At 41.8% G+C, this 27,660-nt stretch overlaps 1 protein-coding gene across 10 annotated transcripts in view; it reads right to left on the reverse strand.

Annotated features, from left to right (window-relative positions):
- LOC133459699 (pleckstrin homology-like domain family B member 1) overlaps positions 1-22,568 on the reverse strand; it is a 47,943-nt gene extending 25,375 nt beyond the window's left edge. For 7 of the 10 annotated variants that reach the window (XM_061739899.1, XM_061739904.1, XM_061739903.1 and 4 more), the window contains exons 1-6: positions 19,845-20,004; positions 13,688-13,777; positions 11,043-11,166; positions 7,578-7,748; positions 5,932-6,042; positions 3,995-4,791 (exon numbers count right to left, since the gene is read on the reverse strand). In XM_061739899.1, the coding sequence (XP_061595883.1) occupies positions 3,995-4,791; positions 5,932-6,042; positions 7,578-7,748; positions 11,043-11,166; positions 13,688-13,777; positions 19,845-19,847 (1,296 nt within the window). In that variant the 5' untranslated portion in view covers positions 19,848-20,004. Of the gene's footprint in view, positions 1-3,994; positions 4,792-5,931; positions 6,043-6,432; positions 6,710-7,577; positions 7,749-11,042; positions 11,167-13,687; positions 13,778-19,844; positions 20,005-20,150; positions 20,250-22,444 lie in introns of those variants that run through there. The other 3 variants (XM_061739895.1, XM_061739897.1, XM_061739902.1) reach the window with 3 other exon arrangements.
- Between the last annotated feature and the right edge of the window lie 5,092 nt (positions 22,569-27,660).

Below are 27,660 nucleotides of genomic sequence, written 5' to 3' on the forward strand. Positions count from 1 at the left end.
GTATAAATTAATAACATACGAGTCAATAGACTTTAAAGTGTAAAATACCATAAGTTTTACTCTAAACTCTTAAATAATGAGTGGTTTTCTCATTGAACTGAAAATTACTACTAAGATCGTGTAGCTGGATTTGCAAATAAAGTATTTGGGTTTCATGTTCAGAAAAGAGGCGATTTATCCTCGTTTCAGAGGAAAAGATGCTCAAATATCTATCAGATCCTCCCTCTTTACTTTTCTGTAAACTGAAAGCCAGCATTAGTTCGTGCAGCAGTACTCATGTGTGTAACGTAAGATAAGAAAAGAAAAAAGGCTGATTTTGCGTAGCTGTGCCAACGATGGCGAGACGGCAGTGAGACGAGAAGAAGGAATGTACTGGTTCCTGTTCCAGCCTTCGTGCTCAGACTGCTGCTTCGGGATGACAACAACACGACTCAGACGAGACGGCGTCATCAAACCAATGACTAACATCTTTCTCACAAACTCCTCTCCCTCAGGTGCCGGGTCTCCAGAACAGAAACTCTGACCCGTCAGCTACGAACTTCACGAGGACATGAAAGTATGATATGGTTGGAAAAAACCCTTGTTTCCTGATGAAGCTGGTCGGCATAGCGATGAGGTAGTTGGAGGGTGGCGTGTTCGTGATTCTTAGAGCAATTTAAATGTCCCAGAAACAACAACATGGAGAAACAGTGGATCCATTTAGATTAGATTAATTATTAAAGAAACTCTGCAAGGGGAGATGGTGTTGCTATGGTTACTATTCATTTACAAGCATGATTGAGCAAATCTTCCAGTACATACTCCATAAAGAACTACATACCCCATAAAGTAATACATACTCCATAGGGCTGGGCGATATATCGAGATTTTAATATATATCGATATATTTTCAAACGCGATATGGTACGAGACAATATCGTTTATATCGATTTACATATAGCTTAGATTTTGATATAGCTTATTTTGTGACAAATTGACTTGAATGTTTTATTTGAGATTTGCATAAATGTTTTGTTATTTGCACAACTGTCAACCTCAGTGGAAAAGTCTGCCTGTTACCGTCTACATTGTATTAATTGCACAGTGTATTTTAATTTAATTATTATGCAGGAAAGGAATATTTGTTTTATTTTGTTCAAGAAGCATTTTTATTCTATATATGCAGGAAGTCTATTTTTATTTCATTTGTTTTATACATTTTGATATTGTGCAGACCTCTGTTAATAAAGGAACCTGTGTGACATTTGGCACGAGGCTTTGTATTAAAACTGTTTTTTTAAGGGTTTGCCTCAGAAAAAAATGAAGCTAACAGAGATGCTATGCTATAATGCTTTGCGGGAAACCCCAATTATGTAACAGAAAAAATATCGATATATATCTAGTATCGCCATTCAGCTAGAAAATATCGAGATATGACTTTTGGTCCATATCGCCCAGCCCTAATACTCCATAAACAAAGAACTACATACTCCATAAAGTACATAAAGTACTGCATACTCCATAGCCAAAGTACTACACTAAAAAAACAGCTATACTTTAGTGAATTTATGGCCGCCAGGTTTGAACAGGAAGAACACAATCTGACAACTGGAACATGATTCTGCAGTTACGACCTATAAAACCACGTAAAAGCAGGAAATCCAGCTAAAGATGACAAGTAAAAGTACAAAAACATCAATAAGCCAAGAAACAAACCCGCTGGTTATCAGTTTCACGCCTCATCAGAGATGGAGCTTCGTCTACGGATGCTGCGTCACATGTGATCGTAAATCTGTAGTTCCTGAAACAGCGTGGACTCGGGAAAGGGGGGCTGCAGCGACCACCCACATCTGTGGTCGTCTCAGCTGTCACCAGGACAGCCTGGGTTGGGGGTGGGAGGGGTGGAGACTGGAGCGTGGGTGCCGGGCCGATGATAGACGGCGAGTGGGGAGCCTGTGATGTGGTGTGGTGGATATGAAAGCCCTGAGTCCAGTGGCAGGGGGGGGGGCAGCTCTGAAAGCGGATGCCGCTCATCGCTCTGGTAAATATAGTGCTGAGGGACCTGCAGCTCCGGACCGTTCTGGACCGCTCCGGACCCGAGACGTCTTCAGGAATGCTGAGCCCGCGTTGGCCGGGACACATGACGATGCCAGCAATGTTCAGGGGAGATTTGGAGAAGACATCAGAAGGCAGACGAGCAGTCTGACATGCCAGTCCCCCCCCCCCCCTCAACTGTTTATCTGAAGAAATAATCTCCGAGGCTCTGGAGACAACATCTTTAAGGCTGAGTTTGTTTTCCTTCCACGTTGAGTCAGGTATCTCTGCTCCTGGCAGGTAAACGGGGGAATTTCCTTATCAGAGATCTGAATCCGGCCTAACCCCGTGTCCTAACGGCATGTGAGCGTCCGACTATCGCGTCGCACTGCGTGACATCGGACGCTCTCTGTCCACACTGAAAGCATTAATATGCAGTTCTGTTACGTCACGTACGTATCAGCTGTGCGCTCGACAACATAAGACTGGACGACAGTTAAAGAGTAACACCGTGTCCTAACTGCATGCATTTCGTCTCATGTCTACCTTCAGCCACATAACAGCAACTAAGAATAACGTGCGTGCAAACATACGTCACACAATGCCTTTTTCACATCGCATAGATGCATGCTTGTAAATACACTGAAACTTCCAGCTCTCTGTCCATCTCCCTCCAGCAGCTGCCACTTTATTGAGGTTTTTTGTATTGAAATGAGGAGGTATCATAGAGATAACTTCTCATTTCAACTAACTGGATCAGCCGTTCCTCATCCATGACTGTTTCCTACAGCGCTTTCAACCGGCTTTCAACGCGAGCGACAGGAAGAAAATAGAAGCAGGACGTCCGACAAATGTTCAGCCCAAAACGGCGCGCCGCGTCGCGCTGCGTCGCGCTGCGTCGCGCTGCGTCGCGCTGCGTCGCGCTGCGTGGCGCTGCGTCGCGCTGCGCAGCGCTGCGTCGATCGTGGCCAGTTAGGACAGTCCAATAGAAAATAAAGCAATGGAATTGATTTTGTCGCTGACGCTCGCTCGCATCGCATGCAGTTAGGACACGTTACAGAGGATGAACGCAGCGTTTACAGTCGTCGTCGGGCGATCGAGTCATACATTAGGCCTGTGTTGAAAAAAATCGATTCTCCGATTCTAAATCGATTCTCATATTAATTCATAAAATTCGATTCATATATCTAAAGATCAATTTTTTTCACTATTACATTTTCGCCCGGTGAACTTTAATCCCAGTAGTCACGTCATTTAATTCACACATGCCCTGTTGCAATTTCTTCCTTTATATTTGAGTTATTTATTTCTTAGTTATTCATTTTATACAAATAACTTTTGGAATGTTTTTGTTTAAGCCCAAAAAAGGATGTTTTGTTAGACACCAGAATAACTACTGCCATGTTTTTGCCTCTAAATATGTATCTAAGTATGAAAGTTTTCCGAAGTTTTCCGTTATAATTGCATAAATTGTCTATTTTCATTGCTTTATATACTTTCTTGGGGTTAAATTAGCATAAAATGCTAAAAACCAAGTTCTCAAAAATTAAAAAACAAAAAACCCAGAAAATGGAAAAAATAAAAATGGATTGTGGGAAAGAATAAAAGCGCTTTCATAGGGTCACTGTTTGCTGCCCTGGATCTGTTTGGTAATTCTGCCCCACACGATGTTTCTGAAAGCAGTTCTATCAGCATTCTGGGAGGTGATTGGTCCTTACAGCATCATTAGCTGCCAATACTTGCTGTTGAATCTCAATATAATACCAGTATTAATATGTTGCATAACTACAGTCATATAATTCAGGCAACAGCTCAAAAAACAGTTTTAATAACACTAACCCAAATCAATATCTGATCAAATTGGATTGAATCAAATCCTGACAATCGATTCTGAATCTTAAGAATCGATTCTTGACATTTGAATCGACCCCCAGCCCTATCATACATAACTGAGTCTTGCCGGCGTCTCTGATCCACTTACCAGCTTCTCCATCTCCTGCTCGCGCAGCCGCTCCTCCCGCTGCCAGCGGTGGTACTCCAGCAGGTCGTCCTCGTTGTCGCTGATCTCAGAGATGCTGTTTTTGCGCTCGCGGGTGTGAGGTCTCATGAAAGCCCCCTCCTTGGCGGCGGACGCTTTGACCCCCGCGCAGGAGGGTTTTCTCGGGCTGTGAGGACTCGCCAGCGGAGACGGGCTAGATCCAGAACCCACGCTGGACGCGGCTGCACCTCTCGGGCCCCGGAGATGCTTCCCCCCCGCCTCCTTCTCCGGCCCCTGCTGCGCCCTCGCGGCCGCTGCCAGTTTTCGGGGGCCCTTTGGGCTGACCGGGACCCCCTGCGGCCCCGGATTCCCCCTGGGGGACATGACGGGGCTCGGAGGTGGGAGCTCCCTCAGACTGGACCCGGTCGGCCTCTGATGGCCGTCTCCATGGGAACCTTGGTGTCTCATGGGGCTGTGGGACCTCCTCTGCAGGGAGGACCCTCGTAGTCGGGGGCTGGGCGGAGCGGCCTCCGGTCCCGACCTCCGGACATGCGGACCGGGGCTGGGCGAGGCCTCCGCCTTGGTGTTTCTGAGTGCCGTGGGGTTCTCCTGGGCCCTCTGACCCCCCCCGGACTGGGAGGCCCGCGGATGGGGGACCGGGTGGTTCCTCCCGTTCAGCAGGTCTGCTGGAGAACCCTTCAGAACCAGGGAGTCCTGCAGATTCCTCGCCACCTTATTGAGTCTGGCGTCGTCGTGACTTGAGAACGACTCGTGGTTTCCATTGGAGCTACTATGGAGGTCTGCAGAGAGGAGACAGGAAAACACACTTGCCCATGAGCAGTCTGGGTAATTAAAGGACGGGGACAGTTGTAAAAACACACTTCAGTAAACGGACAATAAAAAACTTTGCCCTGCTGACCTCCACCTCGGGACAAAAGGTGCCGAGTACACACGCCTGCACATGTTTTCGACACACACCGCGTCTCAATGGCCCAGTTCTAGCAGGGGGGGGGGGGTCCCCTACGGGGGGCCCGCGGCCTCCTGCATGAGCCGGACCCGCCGGCCGTGATGCTCCTTGGCGGTGTCGTAATCCTGCCGGGATCTGGAGCAGCTAAATATAAAGCTGCAGCCGCGTTGCTCATTCAGAGCACATGAAATCAGGGCTTGGTCAGGAAGGAGGGAGCGATGCACGCTGGGAAAAGGGTGCGGTGGCTCCTACTGTTCGAGCACCCAAACCAATAAGGTCAGAGGAAAATAGCCTGGAAATATCACAGACTGCACAGAGCGGCCATGTGCGGAGGGGGGGTTGAGAAAACAAAACAAACAAAAAAAACCCACAAAAAGCTAAACTGGTGACGGAGATTACTTCAACACAATGAGGTCACCACACCGAGGGAAATGGAGATTAACTAGATCACAATGTCAGCCAAAGATAATTAGTCCTCAACCAGCTATTTTTACACGCTCTCAAGAATAATAATGTCCAATATGGCAGTCAGATTAAAAGGATGGACTTGTGGAGAAGAATACCTTGTGTGCCACGATAACCAATAAAAGATTTTTCAGGCTGTTTTAAGAGTTTCTCATTAAATTATTGGACCAATCAGGACCAACTATTTATCCGGCCTTGAAACAGTGTTTTTTAGAGTTGGTCATCGTCTCCGTAGAAACTGCTTCCCATCTGAGTCCAGCTGAGAAAGGATACTTTTCTACGACCAGTGATCAAGCTGAACTTATTGATCACTAGCAAATGCAGAAGAAGGGATTTAAAGTTGTTTATGTGGCCGAAGCATTCGCGCCGCCCAGAATAGCTGCAGAAGAGACTGAGCAACCTTTGTACACGCAGTTGTCACAGGACGCTTATTTCTGGATCCCCGGCAACCGTTTAGTGCAGAAATGAAGGAGATGGGGTTGGATCATTTTTGCTGTGACATCTTTACCGGAGGGGAAGGTGTTGGCGGCGCTCGTTCCCAGCATGCTCTTCATCCTCTGAGCCTCCTCGGGATGGTTGAAGCGGAAGAAGGCCGACTGGCCGAAGCACAGCATGCACCCTGCCGGGAGACAAGAGCCCACAGGCATGTTTTAGCCATCTATTACTCGTCTTCACATGTGTTACAGCCATCTCCAAAGACCGAAGCCCGTCAATCATATTTAGGGTTTACACAGATACTAAAATCGGATGTCTTTGTTTTGAAGCGCTTCTCTGTTTAATCGTTCAAACATTCAACCCATCCCAGCCTCACAAGTACGTGCATGCAAAACCTATCACCGTTAAATCTGCATCTGCAGGATTTATTTCAGGCATATTTTGACCTGCTGGGATAAAATGTGTCAGTAGTCACATGAAGTTCACCTGGAAGAAGGTAATAAGCTCCCTGGACAAAGCTGCATTCTTAGTGACAACGCTTTTTAATCCACATAAACTTCCTGGACAAACTTACGTGCAGTTAATCAGTTAAGTTCCCCACATATCTGTCGTCTTGCGGGGATGCCTGATCTGCCTCCTGAGAGCCACACTGAAGTTTTATTTCCAGTTGGAGATGTCCAACAGCCCGTTTCAGACCAACTTCATCCTTAAAAAAGGTCCAGAACGCTAAAACGCCCTCGGATGTGGTTTGCTCCCTTCCTGAGTAGTTTTCCCTCAGAAGTATCTTGATTGTCGTCTAAATGAGTCTGAAGTGTTCCCACTCGGCAGCAGCTGCCTCCACACACACCGGCTTCAGATGGCACTCTGGTGTAGCTGCTGGCTGACGTCCCACAGAGAGGGCAGGGGGGGCGGGTCCTGGCCTTTTCTTTTTTTTTAACAGTAAGTATGCATGTTATTGGAAGCAGGGCTGGGGATCGATTCAAATGTGAAGAATCGATTCAATTCCGATTCTTAAGATTCAGAATCGATTATCAAGATTTGATTTGATTTCGATATCGATTTGGTATTTTGGTGTTATTAAAACAGTTTTTTGAGCTGTTGCATGAATTATATGACTGTAGTTATGGGACATATGAATACTAGTATTATATTGAGATTCAACAGCAAGTATTGGCAGCTAATGATGCTGTAAGGACCAATCACCTCCCAGAATGCTGATAGAACTGCTTTCAGAAACATTGTGTATTTTTTAACACATTATGTTTTTATTTTTTCCATTTTTGGTCTTTTTCGGCTTTAAATTTTAGAGAATTTGGTTTTTATCATTTTATGCAAATGTTACCCCAAGACAGTATATTAAGTAATGAAATATAGACAGTTTACGCAATTATAACTGAAAAAGTTTATGTTTTCATACATTTAAACATATTTAGAGGCAAAAACATGGCACAATTTATTCTTGTGTCCAACAAAACATTCATTTTTTGGGCATAAACAAAAAAATACTAAAAGTTGTAATGTAATGATGAAAAAAAAAAAAGTAATCAATCTTTAGACATACGAATCGATTTTTAGGAATCAATATGAGAATGGATTTAGAATCGGAAAATTGATTTTTTCAACACAGGCCTAATTGGAAGGACAAGCACCTTTTTTTTTATGATCGTGAGCAAGAGGATGTTTTTGCTTTCACTCAGGACGTGCAAGGCGTAACTGTACCTTGCGTGAGGCGATACGGCTTGCTGATGGCGCAGCCATCCACGGAGCACTGATTTCCACATGGGTGCAAGGTGATGCTCCCCGCCTGGTTGTCGATGTAGCAGTGCTGAGGTGCGATGCCCGGGCCCTGCAGGGGGATGTCGGTCGTCTCGCTGCCCAGCGTCGTTCTCCCTGCAGCCAAGGGAGATATTTGTTCCCAATATCAGTTCCTGGAGAGCCTGGATGCTTCTCTGAGTATTATTAGGTTAAAAGCCGAGGCCACCGAGGCCAACGAGGCCACCGAGGCCTCAGAGGCCTCTGAGGGGCACGGCTGCATGGAAGGAGAGTCTCAAATGGATTTGGTGAGTCACAAGTGTTTGTCTCAAGAGGACTGACAGTAGGCTGGAAGGAGCTGCTCCTGGTATAAAATACTCTTTAACCCTTGCAAGGCACTACGGGTTAGGCAGGCCCTCTGAGGAGCTGAGGGCCTTCGCTCTGGGCTCCGGCTCCCGAGCACCTTGTGAGGGTTAATGAGTTGCAGTTCCAGTAAGAGAACAGCTGCCTCTCCAAAACCCACGTTCAAAAATAGTCACAGTTTATGTCATACCATCTTCAACGGCATATTGTCTCTTCATGGCTTGCTTCTAAGGCAAATTTAATTTACCTTTGAACTGCCCTAGTGCATACTGGGATCTTTCATCACAGCTTCAAGTACAAGCGACCAGTCAAAGTGCATCTATACTTGGAAATTTGTAATGAAACAGGTTAAAATGGACACTAAAATCTTGTGAATGGGCTGAAGGAGCCACAGCGGATCCTTGCAGGACCCGTCCAAGAGGAAGTCTGCTGTGACCTGCCGTCAATCAGCAGATTAAAAAAAAAAGAGGCTTCTAAAAACACCTATGGATGACGTCACATTGGTGTTGTCCAGTTCTTCTTATACCGTGTATTAGGGCTGTTCGATTAATCGATTTTAAATCGTAATCGCGATTATGTAATTAGAACGATGTTAAAACATGAAAATCGTAAAATCGATTTTTCACTTTTTTTTTTTTATTTATTTATTTATTTTTTTTACCTTGTCTGCACACATATTAATGATTGATACCATATTAATGATTGATGGAAATACCTCTCAATACCTGCGACAAGTGCCCCATTACACACCTTTACCTCCTTCATGGGTTGCATTATTATTTAGCATGCAAAGACCCAGTTTAGTTTAATTAGAAAATGTCTTGTTTTATTTAATTGGAAATATAACTTACTGTATGTTTGCAAGTGCTGATTTGCTGATTTTTTTTTCAGAGATAAAACTTTATATTTTATTATATTTTTTAAAACTTTTTTTCAACTTATTTTACAGAGTTTTGCACTTTATTCATTCATTTTTGGTTTAATAAGAGCAAAGTTTGCACTTAAAGCCCAATGGGGCAAATGTTCAATAAAAAAACAGCATATTTGAAATAATTTCTTTGCCTTTTGTCAATTCACAAAATAATCGTAATCGTAATCGAAAATTTTTTATACTTTTTGTTTTGGGCAAAATCGAACAGCCCTACCGTGTATGGTCTCCAACTTTATAGAAACAATAGTCAAAATACAGCTCAACTTGCATGACTCATAACATCAACAGTGAAAACAGATAACAGAGGTTGAATAATTACCTTAAACTCCTTAAAATACACACAATGTAAAAAGCATCCTGGGAAACTACATCTAACAGGCCTCATTAAACCTGTTTTATAGAACAAGTGGTTGTGGCAAGAAATCACTGTGCATTCACTGCTGCTCAGAGATGGGAGTCTCCTGGTCGCCAGCAGTCGCAGAGGGAGTAAATATATCCACCATCCGCGGATATTTACAGTGCTTGTCCTCTTCTGCAGCAGAGCTGCCAAACAAACGGTGCCAGCAACTCGCAGACACTTCAGACTCAGTACAGAAACAACAAGATGTGTCAGCAGTTGTTGTCCATTCATCATTCCTGACAAGTTGTAACTCTTACTCACTAAACAATTGGCTTGTTTTGAGTCATGCTCCAAAAATGCTGCAAATAGCAAAGCTATTTTATCACAGTTGCTCAGTCGTTAAGATGCTGGTCTGTATCGCGGTGAAGTTGGTTTCAGGTTGGACATTAGACAGACATTCACTACAGAGCCGAACCGGCCTCTTAGGGACCATCAACAAATTACCGACTGAATGGAATAATGAACATTTTATATCCAATATTCATACCATCTGTCCAATTCACTTCAAAACCAAACCGAATTACTTGCACAAAAGAAGTTAAGTAAACACACATTTAACACATTTAAGGACTCCATTTTTATTTGGCAATATCTTTATTTGAAAAAAAAATTATTAAATAATATGACAAGATGGTGTCTTTTTAGACGTAGCTTTCTTATATAAAGGGAAATATATATATACATATATATTCTAGCATTGGCATGGCAGCACCTGTGTCCAACTGGATTCTCAGCAGTCTGACCAGCACTGGTCCAGCTGGACCCTATGTGATTACGTGCTTGTGTTGTTCTTAGATGTAAGTTGCTTTGGATCAAAGTGTTTCCTAAATTACAGTAATAGTATTAGTAGTAGTAGTAGTAGAAAAATTATCTAATGTTGTTTTTCAATAGCTTTCAAATCACGTGACCTAAACACTCCAAATACCAACATGAGACACACATTGTTTTTCATTTTACATGTAATGTATTTTATATCCAAATAGTCACTGTTCAGTATTTTTTTTTTTAAAGGTTTTTGTGGCACTAGTGTCATTTATTGAGAAAGTACGTAACGGGTACGGGTAAAGGGGGGGGGCATTGCAGTATAGAACGACAGGCCGGGACTCGAACCTGCGCTGCCCGCATGAGGACTACAGCCTCTACAAATGGCACCCACTCAACCCACTTAGCTATCCAGGGCCACAAGTCTCTTTTTTAATTCATATAAACAAATATAAAATGTATAAATGCAAAATAACTGCGTCTCATGATGGTATTTGAGTGCCATCATTTGGGATAGATTTGGAGTCCTGAGTTCACGGTTTGTAAAGGTTATTGAGAAAGAAACAAACAAAAAAAAAAGAGGAAAACGTCATTACATTTTTTTTTCTCCCCAAAAATTACGAAATTAAAAAAAATTTAAAAAGAGTCCTTAAATATCATATAAAGAAAAGAAGTGTTTTCATTCAACTCCTTTAGTACATAAATTCTGTTTAGTTTTGAAGTGAATCGGACCGATGGTATGAATATGGAATATAAAATGTGCATTAGTTCATTCAGTCGGTAATTTGTCGATGGTCCCTAAGAGAGGCCTTTTCGGCTTCGTAGTGAATGTTCGTCGAATATCAACCCAAGACTAAACGGTGCTTTTTGTGAGAATTTCTTCAAAATATGAAGTAAATAACTTCTACATTTTAAAGACAATGACTTAACTTTGTGTTCATATCCATCAGTAAGGTGAATGGTAGTGTTTACACACCTTCCAGCAGCGGCAGCAGGGTGATGGCGGTGCTCAGGCGGCCACTTCCTAAGCTGACCAGGTGGGGGCGCTCCGCTTGGACCTTCAGGGACTTGCCTGTTTCAATCAGGTCCAAAGGGGTGTTCTGGCAAAACAAAACCAAACACAAACATCACTGCTTTTTCCCCTCACAACATGAAGTTACTTTTAACGTCAACTGCAACGTTTCATTTAGCATAAAATCTTATCACTCAGTAAAGCGGCAACTTTTGTGACATTGAAGTTCATGCATGTGTTGACTTTCTGTTCATCAAAATTTGATTGAATTAATGGGCAAATTGCATATCTTCAATAATATGTTTGTATTTTTTTATAATTATTATTATTTCAAGACTTAAATGCATGAAAAGCCGCACTTTCTCATCACAGCTCGAACGCACAACTCTCAGGGGACCCATTTTCTCCAACTCTGCCACCATCTGTATTGTAGTATTTAGTGAGATAGCGCTGATAAATTTATTCCAGGTTTGTTAGTAGGTCGAACGTTCATTAGAACAAATTCACATCTCCATCTATGCAATTTACTTCCTAATGGCAGCCTTGGTCACAGTAAACTCTCTCTTACATCTAGACAAACATCTGAGTGGCAGAAGGATGGAAACATGTCTGAAACAGCTGAACTAGCCCTACGGATGAGTTTGGTCATGAAAACAGAAGAAATGTACACAAAACCCAGGTTTCTGTACTTCAGTCCTGTCACAACATTAAATTAAGAGGATCCAAGGCACTAACCTCGTCTATTTCTAGAAGAAAACAAGCTAACCGGACACTGTGCACTACACTACGCCAGTTTGTTTTATTTATTAGTCTATGTACTTTTGTATGCTGTCTGTTGCTGCTTTTTGGTATTAATTGTATTTTAACTTCTAAAATGTGTGTTTTTAACTGGATCTCTTGTAAGGTGACCTTGGGTGACCTGAAAGGCGCCTCTAAATAAAATGAATTATTATTATGAAATGTATAAATCTCAAGTTCAAATTCTATGTAATCGATGTTAACAGCTGGAGTGAAGCTGTGAGGCCTTTATTAAACCATCATTCAAACCAATGACTAAAGTAAACCAGTGGCCGGATACAGAGGTATGGAAATTAATTGTCATAAAAAGTGACAAATGTTGCTTATTTCCATCTTAAACAATATTAAGACTTTTCTTTAAAGATATATACTGTAACTGAAATTCAAACATTGAGAAAGTGTCTTCAGTGGCTCGTTAAATGAAACTATCTGGTGGGCTCAAGTTCAAAATAAACTTTAAAGTATTTTATAGCTTTTATGAATCAGAATAAAAGTGTCCCACAGCTCCTAATCAGACAGTTACTGGCTACATTTACTAATAAAAGTGACTCAGCCAGCATGTTTTTTTGTCTCTTCATTTATCATCAGTCAGTTCAGCCACATATATAATGTATACGCTTCAGAAATGTAGTTCTTTTGCACTCGCGGGTCTTGTAACGGTGAGGGCAGTTCACATTAAAGTTAACAGCTACTCAGACGTTCAGCTTGCAGACTCTGGCAGCGTGTTTCAGACCAGACCAGAGGGACTTACGATGCGCCCACGAGAAAGCTGAAACCTCAGAGCGCCTCCACATGACTAATCCTAATTAACTCCATTCTGCCTCCAACAATGGGCACTTTAATATCTCTTTAAAAACCACTGCCCATTACATTATGTACAATAAAATACACAGAAAATGTTAAGCCTGATATAAAAAGACCATTAGGGACCAAAGCCATTTTGAGTTAAAATGACATATTTACATGTTTACAGGAAAATGGTAATTAATATAAATATACAACAGGGCTACATCATAATGAATGACTATTTGAAGCCCTTGAAAAGACTCAAACACGTCATTCTTGGGTGGAGGAGCAATGAACCCTCCTCCACCGGTCACCAACTAGTACAGAGTTATGACAACGTCGCAGTGAACACACGTACAAATAGTCACTTTTTGTACACATACAAAGTTGAAATGAATAGTTTCTCTGTTGGGACCTTCACCATACCACCACCTAAGTGGAATTACCTTTCTGAGTCTTTTCAGAGGCTTAAAATACCAGATTATTTTGTTATAGCTCCCTTGTCCCCAGTTCGAATGCTATTTTGCATTTTTCTGCAAACATAAAATCTGTTCTAACTCAAAACTGCTTTGATTGACAATATATTTGATTTGCTTTGATTGAAAATATATACCAAAGCGTATGTGTAAGAGAAATATTTGTTGTTTTTTTGGTCCCAAACTAAAATTTACACTCTTTACTGCCTTGTTTGTTTCGACTCCAGACCCATAAACATGTGCCACAGTCTTAATAAAGAATTAGGACACATAAGAGAGATATTTTAATCTAATTATGCAACACTTTTCAAATATCAAAGACTTGAACATTTCTTACTAAAGTATGTGATTTGTTGTCAAAGCTCTGTTATTTTATAGACTTTAACTGAGTTAAACAGCCCCAGACATCTGTCTGCAACTGGAGGACTGAACGTTGTAAACATCTTTAAACAGCAGCTTGACTAAAGTTTAGAGACACAAACATTCATTAAAACCAAAAGCAGGCACGTCCACTCCCACCCGGGTGACACCCGACCCTGGAGGACTCACCTGCAGGACCTGGTGCGTCTGGCGCTCCTGCGCGCCTCTCAGGCGCTGCATGTCCACGGGCCGGTCAGAGGTGTCTGACACATGTAGATCCTGGACACACACACACACACACACACACACATGCACACACAGAGAGAGAGAGACGGGGTGTCAAGGCATGAATGGGAGTGCTGGGAACACTGCTGCTGCGGTTGTACTACAATGGGAACAGAGCTTTCCTTAGAAACCCTGCTGCCCCACTTATGAGACCACGTGACCTGATCCACTATACAGACTAATTGTTCCTCCAGAAACTGAAGACAGAATCACATCAGAGAGAGCAAGACCCTCCCTGGATGAGAGGTGGGTGTAAACCTGTTGGGGAGCAGAGTGGGCGTGAACGGGCTGCACAGGTGTGTTACACACGCTGACCTCGGTGAGTCACCGTGACTCACGCACACACCAAACAAACCTCAACTGTGTTTGCAGACAGTATCAAGAAACGCTAAAAATAAAACCCCTTCTAGTGATGAATGGACTTGATATGTTGGATTTAAAGTGCAACAACAAACAAATACGTAATACATTTTATGGAAAGAGCAAAATAACGAGGGAAGGCATTTTGGGATAACATTAGTTAGTTAGTTCATATTTATTTCGGTCAATCACAAACATAAAAATCAACAAACAAGATAACACAGGTTTTTCCCTGGTCAACATTGTTATTATTTTGACCGAAAAGGTCTGGGCTTGAAGCATAAAGCTTATCTTGCCCACCTTTTAACAGAATAGCATATACAAAAAGAACAAATGAAGTATCATAAGTCTACACAAAATAATAATAATAGTAATAATAATAATAATAATAATAATAATAACAGTAATGACGATGATGATAATAATAATAGTAATAATAATAATAGCTTAAATAACTGTAATAATAGTGATAATGATGATAATAATAATAATGATAGCTCTGAAAACAGAAAGTCTTCACGGACACTGAGTGAAAGAAGGCCTGGACATTGCCTTATAAGTATTGTATCTCCAATAAAAATAAATTTGATTAGATTAGATTCAACTTTATTGTCATTACACATGTACACAAGTACAGAGCAACAAAATTCAGTTTGGCATCCAATCAGAAGTGCAAAAGAAAGTATTATAGTAAATACAGTATATACAGATTATAAATTAAATAATGCAGAGATAGAAACAACCTATCTGAAGTTGCTAAACTTGTGCAAATATTTTTTTAGTGCATATTGACTGAACAAAATAAAAGAGGTTCACATTAAAATTCTGCACACTATATATCCAACAAATCTATATTTTTCTAAATTCTTAAATATTGAAAATAACTGCACTTTTTTGCAACGTGGAACCAGAAACCATAACTCATTTATTCTACCACTGTGCTCGATCTTTCAATTTCTGGTCTCAATTTGAACAATATATAGTGTCCAAAATCAAGATTAACATCTCAATTGACTGTAGGAGTGTGATGTTTTATTTTGTCCATGAAGAAAATGAAATCACTTTTATAATAAACCTGTTACACAAATGTAAATACTCCAAAACTCCACCCCACTAAACTCTTACTTGAGTTTAAAGAGTACATTAAATCCCTTAAACTAATTGATACCAAACAAAGTATAACATCAACCGATATATGGGTGATTATTCAATTCGGGGCACTTTTGACTTTTGGAATTTTGAAAAAAAAAAGTTCTTTAATCTCTGTTTTTTCTATTTCAAAAGGTTTATCAATTGGTCTGGAACAAAGATCTTAGCATAGCTTTGATTGTACTTCATGATCATTTTGATATTATGATGCTTTTTTCAAAGTTGTCACAGTAAAATGTCATTACCATCACAAAAACAAAACACTGATTTTAAAACAAAATGATTTGACAAGCAAAGTTTTCACAATCATTCCAGTAAGTACAAAACATGCTCTTTAAGAATCATGTTCTAAATATTTGTAAGTACATTTAAAATACATTTTAACACCATGTTCTCTCTAACTTTTTAATATATTGCCTCGTCACAACAATGAAATATTGCATACTAATGAGAATATTTGAATTGCAATGCATATTTTTTCAGAAAATGCAAATGTAGACAATTAAACATTACCACAATGATTGAGGTAAAACCCAAGTTAACAAAAAAGCAACATTTTCTGTCAAAAAGTGTATTGTGACGGTAATGACAATGTATTCCGGTAATGACAACATGTTTTGGTAATGACATAAAAATTAACACTGGTGTTTTTTTTGTTGTTTTTTTGACAACAAAGATAAAGAAAACACTACTTTTTAAAAACAACACCTTATTAGCACTTAACCTTCCACTAAAATAATTATTTGGTAAACTACCACAGCATTGCTTATGTAATAATATCTTCTTCGGGCCGGCTGGTTCGATTCTGACATCAAAAAGGATCAAACAAGAGAATTGGCATGCTCAACTCAAATTTCCCATATGATGGGTGTCAATCCAAAAATGATAAAATAGAAAATAAAGATTTCAGCACTCTCAAATTAGTGTGTAGCATTTTAATTCATGCACAGCAACAGTGGCGTGACCCATATTAAAGGGGATCTATTATGGCATTTAATGTATTTTTTAAACAGGCCTTGAATGTCTTAAAAACAAGCTTTTGATTGTTTTTTTCTAAATAAATTGGAAATTCAGCCTCTGGGCCATGTCTTTATCTTTACCGTTTCTAACCTAATTTTCTATGTGGGATTCTGAGTGGGCGGGGCTATGATAATGAGGCTCTGTGCTGATTGGCTGCCTGAATGACGAGATACACCGCTACGAAAAAATGGTGGAAGCTCCAGCCGGCGGAGTTAAGGCTGATTTATGGTTCCGCGTTACACCAACGCAGAGCCTACATCAGGGGTGGGCAATCCTGGTCCTGGAGGGCTGGTGTCCTGCAGGTTTTAGATGTTTCCCTGCTTCATTGGAACATGATACAAGTGGCCGTGTCATTAACAGAATTGTGCAGCCCTGGATGACAAGCTGATGACGTTGATTAATTCGAATCAGGTGTGTTAAAGCAGGGAAACATCTAAAACATGCAGGACACCGGCCCTCGAGGACCAGGATTGCCCACCCCTGGCCTACGGCATAAGGTACGCGGCGACGCGCACCGTAGGCTACGCCATACCCTACGCCGTACCCTACGCCGTACCCTACGCCGTACCCTACGCCGTACCCTACGCTGTACCCTACGCCGTACCCTACGCCGTACCCTACGCCGTACCCTACGCCGTACCCTACGCCGTACCCTACACCATACCCTACGCCGTACCCTACGCCGTAGGCTCTGCGTCGATTTAACGCGGAACCATAATTCAGGCTTTATGCGATGCGAGCGAGCGCCAGCGACAAAATCAATTCCATGTCTTTATTTTCTATTGGACTGTCCTAACTGGACACAGCGACGCAGCACGACGCAGTGCGCCGTTTTGAGCTGAACATTTGTTGGCCCTGCTTCTATTTTCTTCCTGTCGCTCGCGTTGAAAGCCGGTTGAAAGCGCTGTAGGAAACGGTCACGGATGGGGAACGGCTGATCCAGTTAGTTGAAATGAGAAGTTATCTCTATGATATCTCCTCATTTCACTACAAAAACCTCAATAAAGTGGCAGCTGCTGGAGGGAGATGAACAGAGAGCGTCTGATGTCACGCAGTGCTACGATAGTCGGACGCTCGCATGCAGTTACACGGTTTTATAGTTGTGGGCGTGGTTTGCATTTTGGTTACGTAATGAAAACGCGGCGAATCTTATTGGCTCGTAGATCCACATCACACTGGATGGCTCATCCAGGCGGTTGTACAGACACTGCAGAATTATTACTGGCCCTACTGTTTCTTTGATTAACTTTCCACTGTCGTCTCCTGCATCTTTGTTCCCGCTTTGATAATTGTGAGATGGCTTTCAATTTTCCTGTCTCTTTTCTTTTTTTGTACTGTATCTCTTCTTCTCTTTCAAGATATTGCTGATATTTCTCAGGATCTTCCTTGATTTTGTCTCTGTATTTCTTTGACCGTTGAGCTGGTTTAGCTGGGGCCATGTTGACATCTTCAAACAAAAATAATGTAAATTATGGTTTGTCACTGTTCAATTATGTATCATAGTAAAGTAGTGCATGATAAATTAAGCTAATATATTCTAGTTATAAGGTGATTAACAGATAAATTGTCATTACCATCACTGATAGTCATTACCATCACAGTCACTTTTGTGATGGTAATGACACGTGATGGTAATGACAATTCTCCCTCTTTGCAGAAAATGTTGGCAAATTTTTTTGATTAGCTAAGCTAACTGGTTAGCTAGGCACACTGTACACTGAATATATGTAAATAAAGGGAAATCTCCTATTAATGAATTAAAATACTCAACTAGTGACTTGTTTGGTAATGACGCCTAATAAACCTACTCTCAGATTAGGATGTATAAAACATCAAATTACTTACATATGTGAGCATCAAAAGATCAGGCTTCTGCCTCATGTCTGGGAATGTTCCTTTGGAGCATCTAATTTGCATGCAACAATGTAAATAACTGTTTGTAAAAACTTTATTGCTCTCTAAAATGTTGCGTGTGATGGTAATGACAGATGTATGAGGGACAGCGATATTTAACTATAAATAAATTGCAAATTGAACAAATACAAATTATATGAATTTGAAAAAGGCCTTTTTAAGTTGTTACAAGGAAATGCAAAGTAAAGTTTTAATGAATTTAGCACTTTTTATTGCTTTATTATAGAGAGGCGGTCAAAAAGTCTGGGTTGGGGACAAACCCAAAACAGTGAAATTCTTGCACATTTGAGTTTTCAACACACTGAAAAAGTATTAAAATGTCATCATTGAGACACAGTTATTTTTTTCATAGCTACTACAACCTAACTTTAACAAATGCAATAATTGTTTTTTCTAAAAATATTTTTTTTCTTGAAAATCTACCCTGGGGACAGAAAAACTCCCTTAATTAAATAATCACCCATATACGAGAAGTGTTTTTACTGTGTTTGCAGACAGATGCACAGATTACAGACAGCTGTCTGCTCGTCGTGTTCACGTCATCCAGGAGGAAAACAGCCGCCCACGAGGAGCAGCAAACACGAGATGACGCGTCTCTCAGCCACAGACCTGCATCCTCCCAGTTCAAGATTAACCTGGAGACACAACTAACTACTATCTTGCATTGGTTGTGTCTACCAAAAAACTGGATGTCATGCTTGACTCTTAATTTACGTCTCGGGGGAAGATCCCGATGAATTTTGGCACAAAGATTGTTTCTTAACCCCTTTTGGATGCGCGCCCTTTCAAGAACAATGTCCTGCTTGTGTTTGGATACCGTTTCAAATTAATCCTCAGAGACACGTCTTTCTGTGATAAAAAAGGCCTTTTTTTTAAAGGAAAAACTAACTAAACAGATTCAAACCTACTACAGTGAAAACAAACATCAGGTGTATTTATAGCTCAGCAAAGACTGATTGGTTCCTGCACAAACAGCCATAAAGCATCCATCCGCTCGGAGCTGCAGCTCGTGGGCGAGTTGAGACAACAGGGCTTTCAAACGGCCTCTGATGTCACTCCTGTCAAGGCTGCCGGGGCGAAACCACACACATCTGACAATCGTGGTCAGTGTGCGGGGCCTGGGAGGACCCGGTGACCCGGAGAACAGGCCGTACCCTCTGCTGCTGCTCTGACACTGGAGCCGCGACGCCTCTGCTGTCAGCCCACCGGCTGTCAACACTGGCCCTCTGTGAGGCACACATGCACTCACTCACTCACACACACACACATGCACGGCTTTTCTCAGTCCTCTCCCACAAACCTCAGTGATTTAAAGAACACACCCAGGCCGGGGAAGAGCTTTGGTGCCTGCAAATGCAGGGCAGTGCGCTGCAAACCCGTCATTACGGAGGCAGTTATGCCCTTCAGAGCTGAGCCTGCTGAAAATAGACACTGCCAGCTACACAGTCTGGGCTGCTACTTTTAAAGGTTTCTGGGAACTAATAGCAGCGACACAGAGGAGAGACACAACATTTAAGATCTGAGAGGGTCCCTAGGATTAAATAATACATAAAAAGTGGGAATCAGAGGCCAGCAGTCACACGTCTACCCACTCCCCCGACAGGCATGCAGCTCTTACCATGGTTCTACTCTGACAGAGTCCTCACCACAGCTAGATCCACGGGCTTCTCCGAAGGGCATGGATCCACGGAGCAGCGTCCACATTATTGTGCACGTCTTGCTCCTTCGCCTTTTTTCATTCACACACACCGAGTGGCTCTGCTGCTTCCCTCCTCCCAGCCGCTTCTCCTCCCCATCCCAGTGCAGAGTTACATCCTATCAGAGCCACAGGCTGCAGGAGGAGACCGTATCTGCCCTTCCTCCCCAAAACACAGCTCACTCCTCTTCATTAACTCCCTCCCATTGACTGAAAGTTCAGACTGACCTCTCCACGTGACGCTGGACGGTCTGGTCAGCTGCCGGCGGTGCAGCACTCGGTGCAGGAGATGGAGCAGACCTTGTGTCCTCCGACTTCCTGCTCCGAGCTCTGCAGCTAACCATCCAGACAAAACTCCAAACGAGGGTATTTCCACTCTGGGAAACTGCTGAGCAACCATTTGTGATGTTGAAAAAAAAAAAAGAGTGAGTGGGCTCCAGTGGAGTACAATGCAGCCACTCTTCGTGATGCAGCAGTGGTGATGATGGGCTGGAGAAACAGCATGTTCCAGAGGAAGTAAGTGAACACATGTGAGCATCTCTCAAGACGTCCCACAGGAACGATATCTGGAGAAAGAGTGGGAGAAAACACTCCACTATTGATCTCTGAAGGCTTTTCCCAGGGTCGGGGCCAGAGAGGAGACGGAGGAAATGAGGACGATGGTGACTCACTGAGGAAAATAACAACAAATAATAAACACAGGCAGCTAAGTAACCATGTGGACGGCAGACAGGTTGCAATCGTGAGTCAGCCGTCCATGTGGAAGTCACAGCTGAGACTATGATCATTTACTCGGTGGTCTTTAAATCCCTGTAGCTGCAGTGGATTGGACACGTTTCAGCTTTAGAAAACTACATTTCTGATGAAGTGCAGTGCTATTTTGAACCAGTTTTACTCCCGTGGGACACTTTCTCGGCCAAATCCTAAAATAACAGAGGAAGAATGTTGCCTTCACTGTGTAACCCGCCTTTTCTGAGAATTACATGTAATAAAAACTCATCACTTCCTGTTTTATAGTGGGATGTTTCACCTTTGAGGCAACAGAGAGACCAGCTTCCTGCCTGCAGGATCCCACCTGCATCAAATCTCCCCAATCCCAGAACCTGCTAGGAATACGCCTAATATTCCTAAATCTAGTCAAATTTGTCTCATTATGAGCAAACATATCTCAGCCGATGGAGTAAGAAGGATTTTCTTGATTAGAACTCTAAAATCCAGCAAAATAGTCTGAAAACAGTCTTATTATTTTCTTGAAACAAGGCTTTTAAACTTTCTAAGAAATGAGTTTTTGCAGAGTTAGTGGTTTCAGCCTCTTGTTGATCCTGTTTCCTTGCTTGTATTTGGCTCTGGGGAGTTGTCTTGGTGCTTTTTTATTTTATTCCTGCTGTTTGTGGCTTCTCCACAGTCACCACCCACTCACTTGGGACCATTTTTGGATTTTCCTCGTTTGCCAGACGCCCCCAGAACCACCGGCAGCAGTTGTTTTCTTTCTCCTCGCCTGCCTACCTGTGTACGCTCCCATCTGCCTTCTCCTTTTAAAATGTGTGTGGGATGTTGTTTTTATCCATCCAGTGCATGCCCTAACAACGCTTAAAGGTAAAACTGTGCATCTGCAGATCTTCAGCTGCACAGTCTGAGAGTACAGATTACCCTGGGGTGATTGGGTCTGCAGGACGGTTTGGATCAGTTGGATCTGCACCCCGTGGTCATGATTAACTTAAAAGCGTAGAGCAGATGTATCTGCAGGCCGCCTGGACTCGACAGTTGACGGATGAAAGAACAGAGCATGGTGGTGGTTCTTTTTGAAGTAAACTCATATTCAAGCTCTTTTCTGAGCCTCGTGAGGTCAAGGTCAGCGATCATCTTTGTATCCTATGGAAACAGGCACTTCCGAGCTATAAATCGAGGCTCTCAGTCAGCACTTCCTCTCTAAATCCTACCGCTTCCTCAACGCTGACAGGTCCAAACACCACCTTTGCCCTAAACTCGAATGTAAAAACAGAAGCTTGCAGATGGGTTAGACATCTGCAGGTATGATGCCGACGTTCCCAGCAGCTTCCTTCTGAGTCTCCTCCAGGCAGATGCACATCCACCCCATAATCTCACACCTTTATCAAGATGTAAATGCAGGTTATTGCAGGTTAAAGGTACACTCACCTGGGCATCACAGAAAGACTTCATTATCCACTTCAGTTCAGTTCAGTTCAGACGACCACGTTTCCAGATACCGAGCCCTAAAGGCAGCCTGCTCTCACGTGCCAACAAGCGTCCATTCATCTGGCTCCGACTCTGTCTGACATCAAATGACTTCCACCTGCTCTTGCTGTGCTCATCTTAGAACGTTTAGCTCACGAGGACGATAATAACGGATTAAAACCTCGATAACAGCGAGTGAAGCACAACTTGAGTCACAGTGGACTGAAAACTGAGAGCAAACAGCTTCAATAGACCCTTTTATCTCTTTATTCCTCTGCAACAACACACAGACACACAGTCGAGCAAATGTTTGTGTTTCTAATTACCCGAGCAGGCGAGGAATATTTTCTTCTCTCCGGGAGGCTTCAGTCCAAAGATTAAAAACACCAGCCGGGACATCTTCCCAAAGCTTCATGGGAACTCGGGGATGGAATCCTTCTCCATTGCTGCTCCAGAGTGAATGTTTGGACGTGTTACCGTACATCCTTCAGTCCGGTCCACCCCCCCCCACCCTCTTGCCCAGCCCTTTTTCACCCCTCATCCCCCCCTGAGTCTACATATTTCTCTGTAAACAGATTGCATCTCTAGATTTTCCAGATTTTATCACATGCAAAGACCAAACTAAACCTGATTGTATCGTACAAACAGCTGAATTTGAGAGCTCTTTTAGTTTGTGCTGGAAAACTGTTTGCAGAAGACATTAGACTTAAAAGAAACAACAACCATCCAAGGATTAATGTGTTTGTTGTCTTTACTAGGGGTGGGTATTGGGAAGGACCTCACGATACGATACGCATCACGATACTTGAGCCACGATACGATACAATATGCGATATCCCGATTATGCGATATATCACGATATTCTACATAGTTCACCGCAAAATTTAAAAATGCATTACACATCTTAAAATCCAAGTTGTATATATGTACATCAGATGATAGTGATAATTCATTGGACAGAGTGAGTCAAAACAATGTAATTCAAACTTTCCATTTTAATATGCAACATATTTGCATGAAAAAACACACTGAAACACAATGAAAAGTGCAGTGTGCATTATTCTTAGATACAAAATACTCAAAATAAAATGCAGTGTCTCACCCACACTGAAATTGAAATCACAGTACAGCTGGGGGTGGGCAAAAATATTGATACGGCAATATATCGCGATACATACATTGAATATCGATATCGTATCGGGAGACTATGTATCGCGATATATTGCTGTATCAATATTTTTGCCCACCCCTAGTCTTTACCACCTACAAATATGAAAAATGGGCATGATCACATGATCACACTCCTCACATCTCTGCTTCACCCAGAAATACAGTGGAATTTCTCACACTGCTGCCAAAGAGGTGTCTTTTTTGCCACAAACGGCTGAAAAAGAGCTGCACCACTGCTTTTTGAGCCCTAAACAGTGTTTAGTCATGAAATTATAGTCATGGCAGCCAGTGGAGACGTGCTTTTTTCCTCTGGAGCTGGAATTTTGAGCCTGGATGTCGGTGTTGGACACGTTGTCAGGGCTGGGGTAATTGGTTCAGCCTGTCCCGGGCTCGGCTCAGACCCGTTGCGTCACACTGCTTTTGCCACTAATAAAACAGTGGGAGCAGACAGAAATATCTCCATGCCCTCCTCCTGTGGAAAGGTTGCGGCTGAGTTTAGCTCAACTGTCGGAGGTGAAAGTGGGAAAAACATTGAGTCCATCGCCGCAGTTGACATGAGGCGGCCACATCTGTTTCAGGGGTCCCACTCAGCTGTCACTGGCAGATGTGGGGATGAATTCTCAAGATAGTTTTTAACATTTCTCTCTCTTTTTTTAAAGCAATGGTTCTGGCTGTGGTTGTGTTTTAATAAAACATAAATAACTTCACCATTCTGGACGGTTTTGAGAGCCGTTGTCGGGACAAACATCTGCTGGAGGGATTAAAGCAGCCGTCTCCAGTTGTTGTGAAATGGAAACAGACGTGGGCATCAACAGATGCAGATGGTTTCCCACGTGGAGCAGTCAGCCCCTGCTGGTGAAACCGGGGAACTGCAGCCGGGGGGGACGTGGAGGTTCCCGGTCACGTGGTCGCTTCTGCCACGTGATCAGGTCCATGCTCGACTTGTTATGAGTAAGTGAATCTCTGAATGAACCTTGAAGCTTTGTAGTCATTGTCCCAACATTTCACTTGTCAGCACCACTCAAAGTGACAAAACTTGCTTATAATTTTTGAAAATATCCATGTCTGTAGATGATATTCTGGTATGATAACCCTTCCTGAGTGGCAGCTGTATCATAGTTATCAGCTCATGAAGTTACCCACCCCCTTCAGAAAATTACATTTTAGATGCTGGTGCATATTTAGACTCATGTACAGGATATCTGTCAATGTTTCACAATATTGTCTTTGGTATCATTTTAAAGGGGACCTTTTAAGCATTCATTCAAGCTAAGATGTGACACATTTCCTGAATCATTTAAGTATTCCAATTTTTGTATTTTGTGTCTCTGTTGCGAAAATTGTGTAAAAATGTGTGTTGTTTATAGTTTAAAGAGCTGCAGTGACCTCGATGTTGGTCAGAAAGATTCACATCTTAGCTTGAATGAATGCTTAAAATGATACCAAAGACAATATTGTGAAACATTGACAGATATCCTGTACATGAGTCTAAACCAGGATATGCACCAGCATCTAAAATGTAATTTTTCCGTGGATTTTACCCGACTAATCACTACTTAAGAAAGACATTGAGGTTGACTTGTCTTCACTGTGACTCTGTAAATGAAACCTTGGTTCATTTACCGTATTTTGGTTTTGTCCACATCAGACAACTCTGGAGCAAACTGACACGCTATTTATCAGTTTTCAGTGTTCATATTTATCCCCAGTTTAATTTAAGCTGGAAAGATGTTTTGTTTGGTTACACTGAACATGATAATAAACTGAATTGCCAGTTTTACTTGATTAATTTGTTAATTATTTTATCTAAATTTTACAAACACAAATCTACATTTTCTGGTAGGAAACCAAACTTTTTTGAACTTTCTGCATATATTAAACAATATATCTCCTCCCTCTGTGATTGTGAGAATAAAACAGCTGTTAAAAAATATGATCTATGTAAGCTTTACAGTACTTCACTGAGTAAGTTTTATTTAATGTTTTTCTGTCCTGCTGTCCCTGGCATGTTTGATTGATAATGATTGTTTGTGTATTAATGTTGTATTCGACATTTCATCATTATTGTATACACTGTTCAGTTTTATGTATACTCTTGTTGTGAATGTCAATAAAAAACGTATTTAAAAAAAAACAACCTTATGCAGTCTTTCTGGATGTGTTTTGCTAAGATATCAGTCTGATTGTGATCTTTGAATGATTATGTTGGTTTTCCTTTCCCTTGCTGCTGGATCACATCCAGGTCTGCTTGAATGTAGAAGAAAATAGGAAAGAACAATCCTGAGTCATTCTGAACACAGTATTTCTTTTCTCACTTTCATTGTTTTCTTGAGCGATCAGAGCCAAAATTAAAATCACAATTAAAATGTGATTAATTGCACAGGCCTGACTGCAGTCTGGTGTTCAGGGAGCGTGCACATCCTGGTAGGTTTGTCCTCCGGTTTCCACGGTTGAGGCATTTTGTTTTCTACAAAATTAGAAAATGGATATCAATAAACATTTTAATTGCTTTTCTTAATATTTGATACAAGTGTTCCCTTGATTGTTTTTTAACATTTGACCATTTGTGCAATGTCACCAGAGTAATCTAAACACTAAATTGTTTTGGACTGATATACAATACCTCCAATAAACAAACACCAGTCAGTCAATTTAGGAGTAAATTACATTAAATAGTTTTGTTTTCTTTAAAAACTTCACTATTTCTAATATTTTGAACTGTTTCTGTTTTTTAACTGCTGTAATCATTGGTATTAGATTATAGGGACTGTATTTTATTCGCAACACAAGCTTATATTTTCATATAATTGATTGCAGTCAGTTTTTAAAGAAAAACAAACCTTTTACTTTTTAACATTGTTTTTGTTGGCTGCACGTGCAACAAGGAAACACCTGCAGCTACATGCATGAAGAACCGTTGAACATGTCAGGAGGCTGCAACCACAAACATATTTTTCAGGTCACACGTGTTAACTGACAACCGGTTCAGATCAACTCCTCACTGACTGAACCCAGAAATTAATGCAGACTGCAGTGGTCCCTACTTTCAGAGGACCGGCTTCAGAACTAGTAACATGAGCTAATTATGGGTTTTAGAGTAAAACTGGTAGAAATGTTTTTTACCAACCACTGATCCCAGAGATGAATGCAGTTTGCAGTGGTCCCCCCATCAGAGGACCGGTTTCAGAACTAGTAACATTAACTGATCATGGTTTTTAAAGAAACGGTGGCAGTAGAAATAGTTTTAACCCACAATTGAACCCAGAGATGACTGCAGAGGTCCCTACTTTCAGAACTAGTAACATGAGCTGATTTAGTCCCAGTATGGGTTTTAGAGTAAAACTGTGGTAGTATAAATGGTTTCAGAGATGAATGTGAGGTCCCATCTCATCACAGGACCAGCTTCACAGCTAGTAACAAGACAATATGGTTTATTTTAGAGGGCAACTGGTTATAGAAGTAGTTTTAACCCACAACTCAGGGAACTGGCTTCAGAACTAGTAACATGAGCAGTTTTAGTCCCAGTATGGGTTTTTAGAGTAAAACCGGCAGTAGAAATAGTTTTAACCCACAACTGAACCCCTTTACTGTCTTTGAGGTGATGCTGCATAAAAGCTGCAGACTCACGGTGCCTGAACTGATGACCTGCTGGTGCAACAACACCTTGATGCTGAACAAACCTCGTGTTCAAACCTCGTTCATGGACAGAAACCCCATCTAGCTGCAGTTAACGAAACGAATTGTACAAAACCTGCGTTTATTAAATAAAAACATTTCACAAGCAAAAGACAGGAAAGTTGCTCTCTCAGCGAGGGGGGGTGGCCCGTAAAAGGGCCGTTGGGGTGAGAGTCTGCAGCCGGAGCTAGTACTCCTGCAATGGTTTTTAGAGTAAAACTGTGGCAGTAGAAAGTTTTAACCCACAACTGAACCCAGAGATGACTGCAGAGGCCCCTACTTTCAGAACTAGTAACATGAGCTGATTTAGTCCCAGTATGGGTTTTAGAGTAAAATTGTGGTTGTATAAATGGTTTCAGAGATGAATGCGAGGTCCCATCTCATCACAGGACCAGCTTCACAGCTAGTAACATGAGCTAATCATGGTTATTAGAGTACAACTGGTTTTAGAAAGTTAACCCACAACTCAGAGGACCAGCTTCAGAACTAGTAACAGGAGCTGATTTAGCCCCAGTATGGGTTTTTAGAGTAAAACCATGGCAGTAGAAATAGTTAACCCACAACTGAACCCAGAAATAAATGCAGTATGCAGTGATCCCATCTCATCACCAGCTTCAGAACTAGTAACATTTGCTGATTATGGTTTTTAGAGTAAAACTGTGGTAGTAGAAATAGCTTTAACCCACAACTGAACCCA

The sequence above is a fragment of the Cololabis saira genome, chromosome 14 (assembly GCF_033807715.1).
Source record: "Cololabis saira isolate AMF1-May2022 chromosome 14, fColSai1.1, whole genome shotgun sequence".
In the NCBI taxonomy this organism is placed as follows: Eukaryota; Metazoa; Chordata; class Actinopteri; order Beloniformes; family Belonidae; genus Cololabis; species Cololabis saira.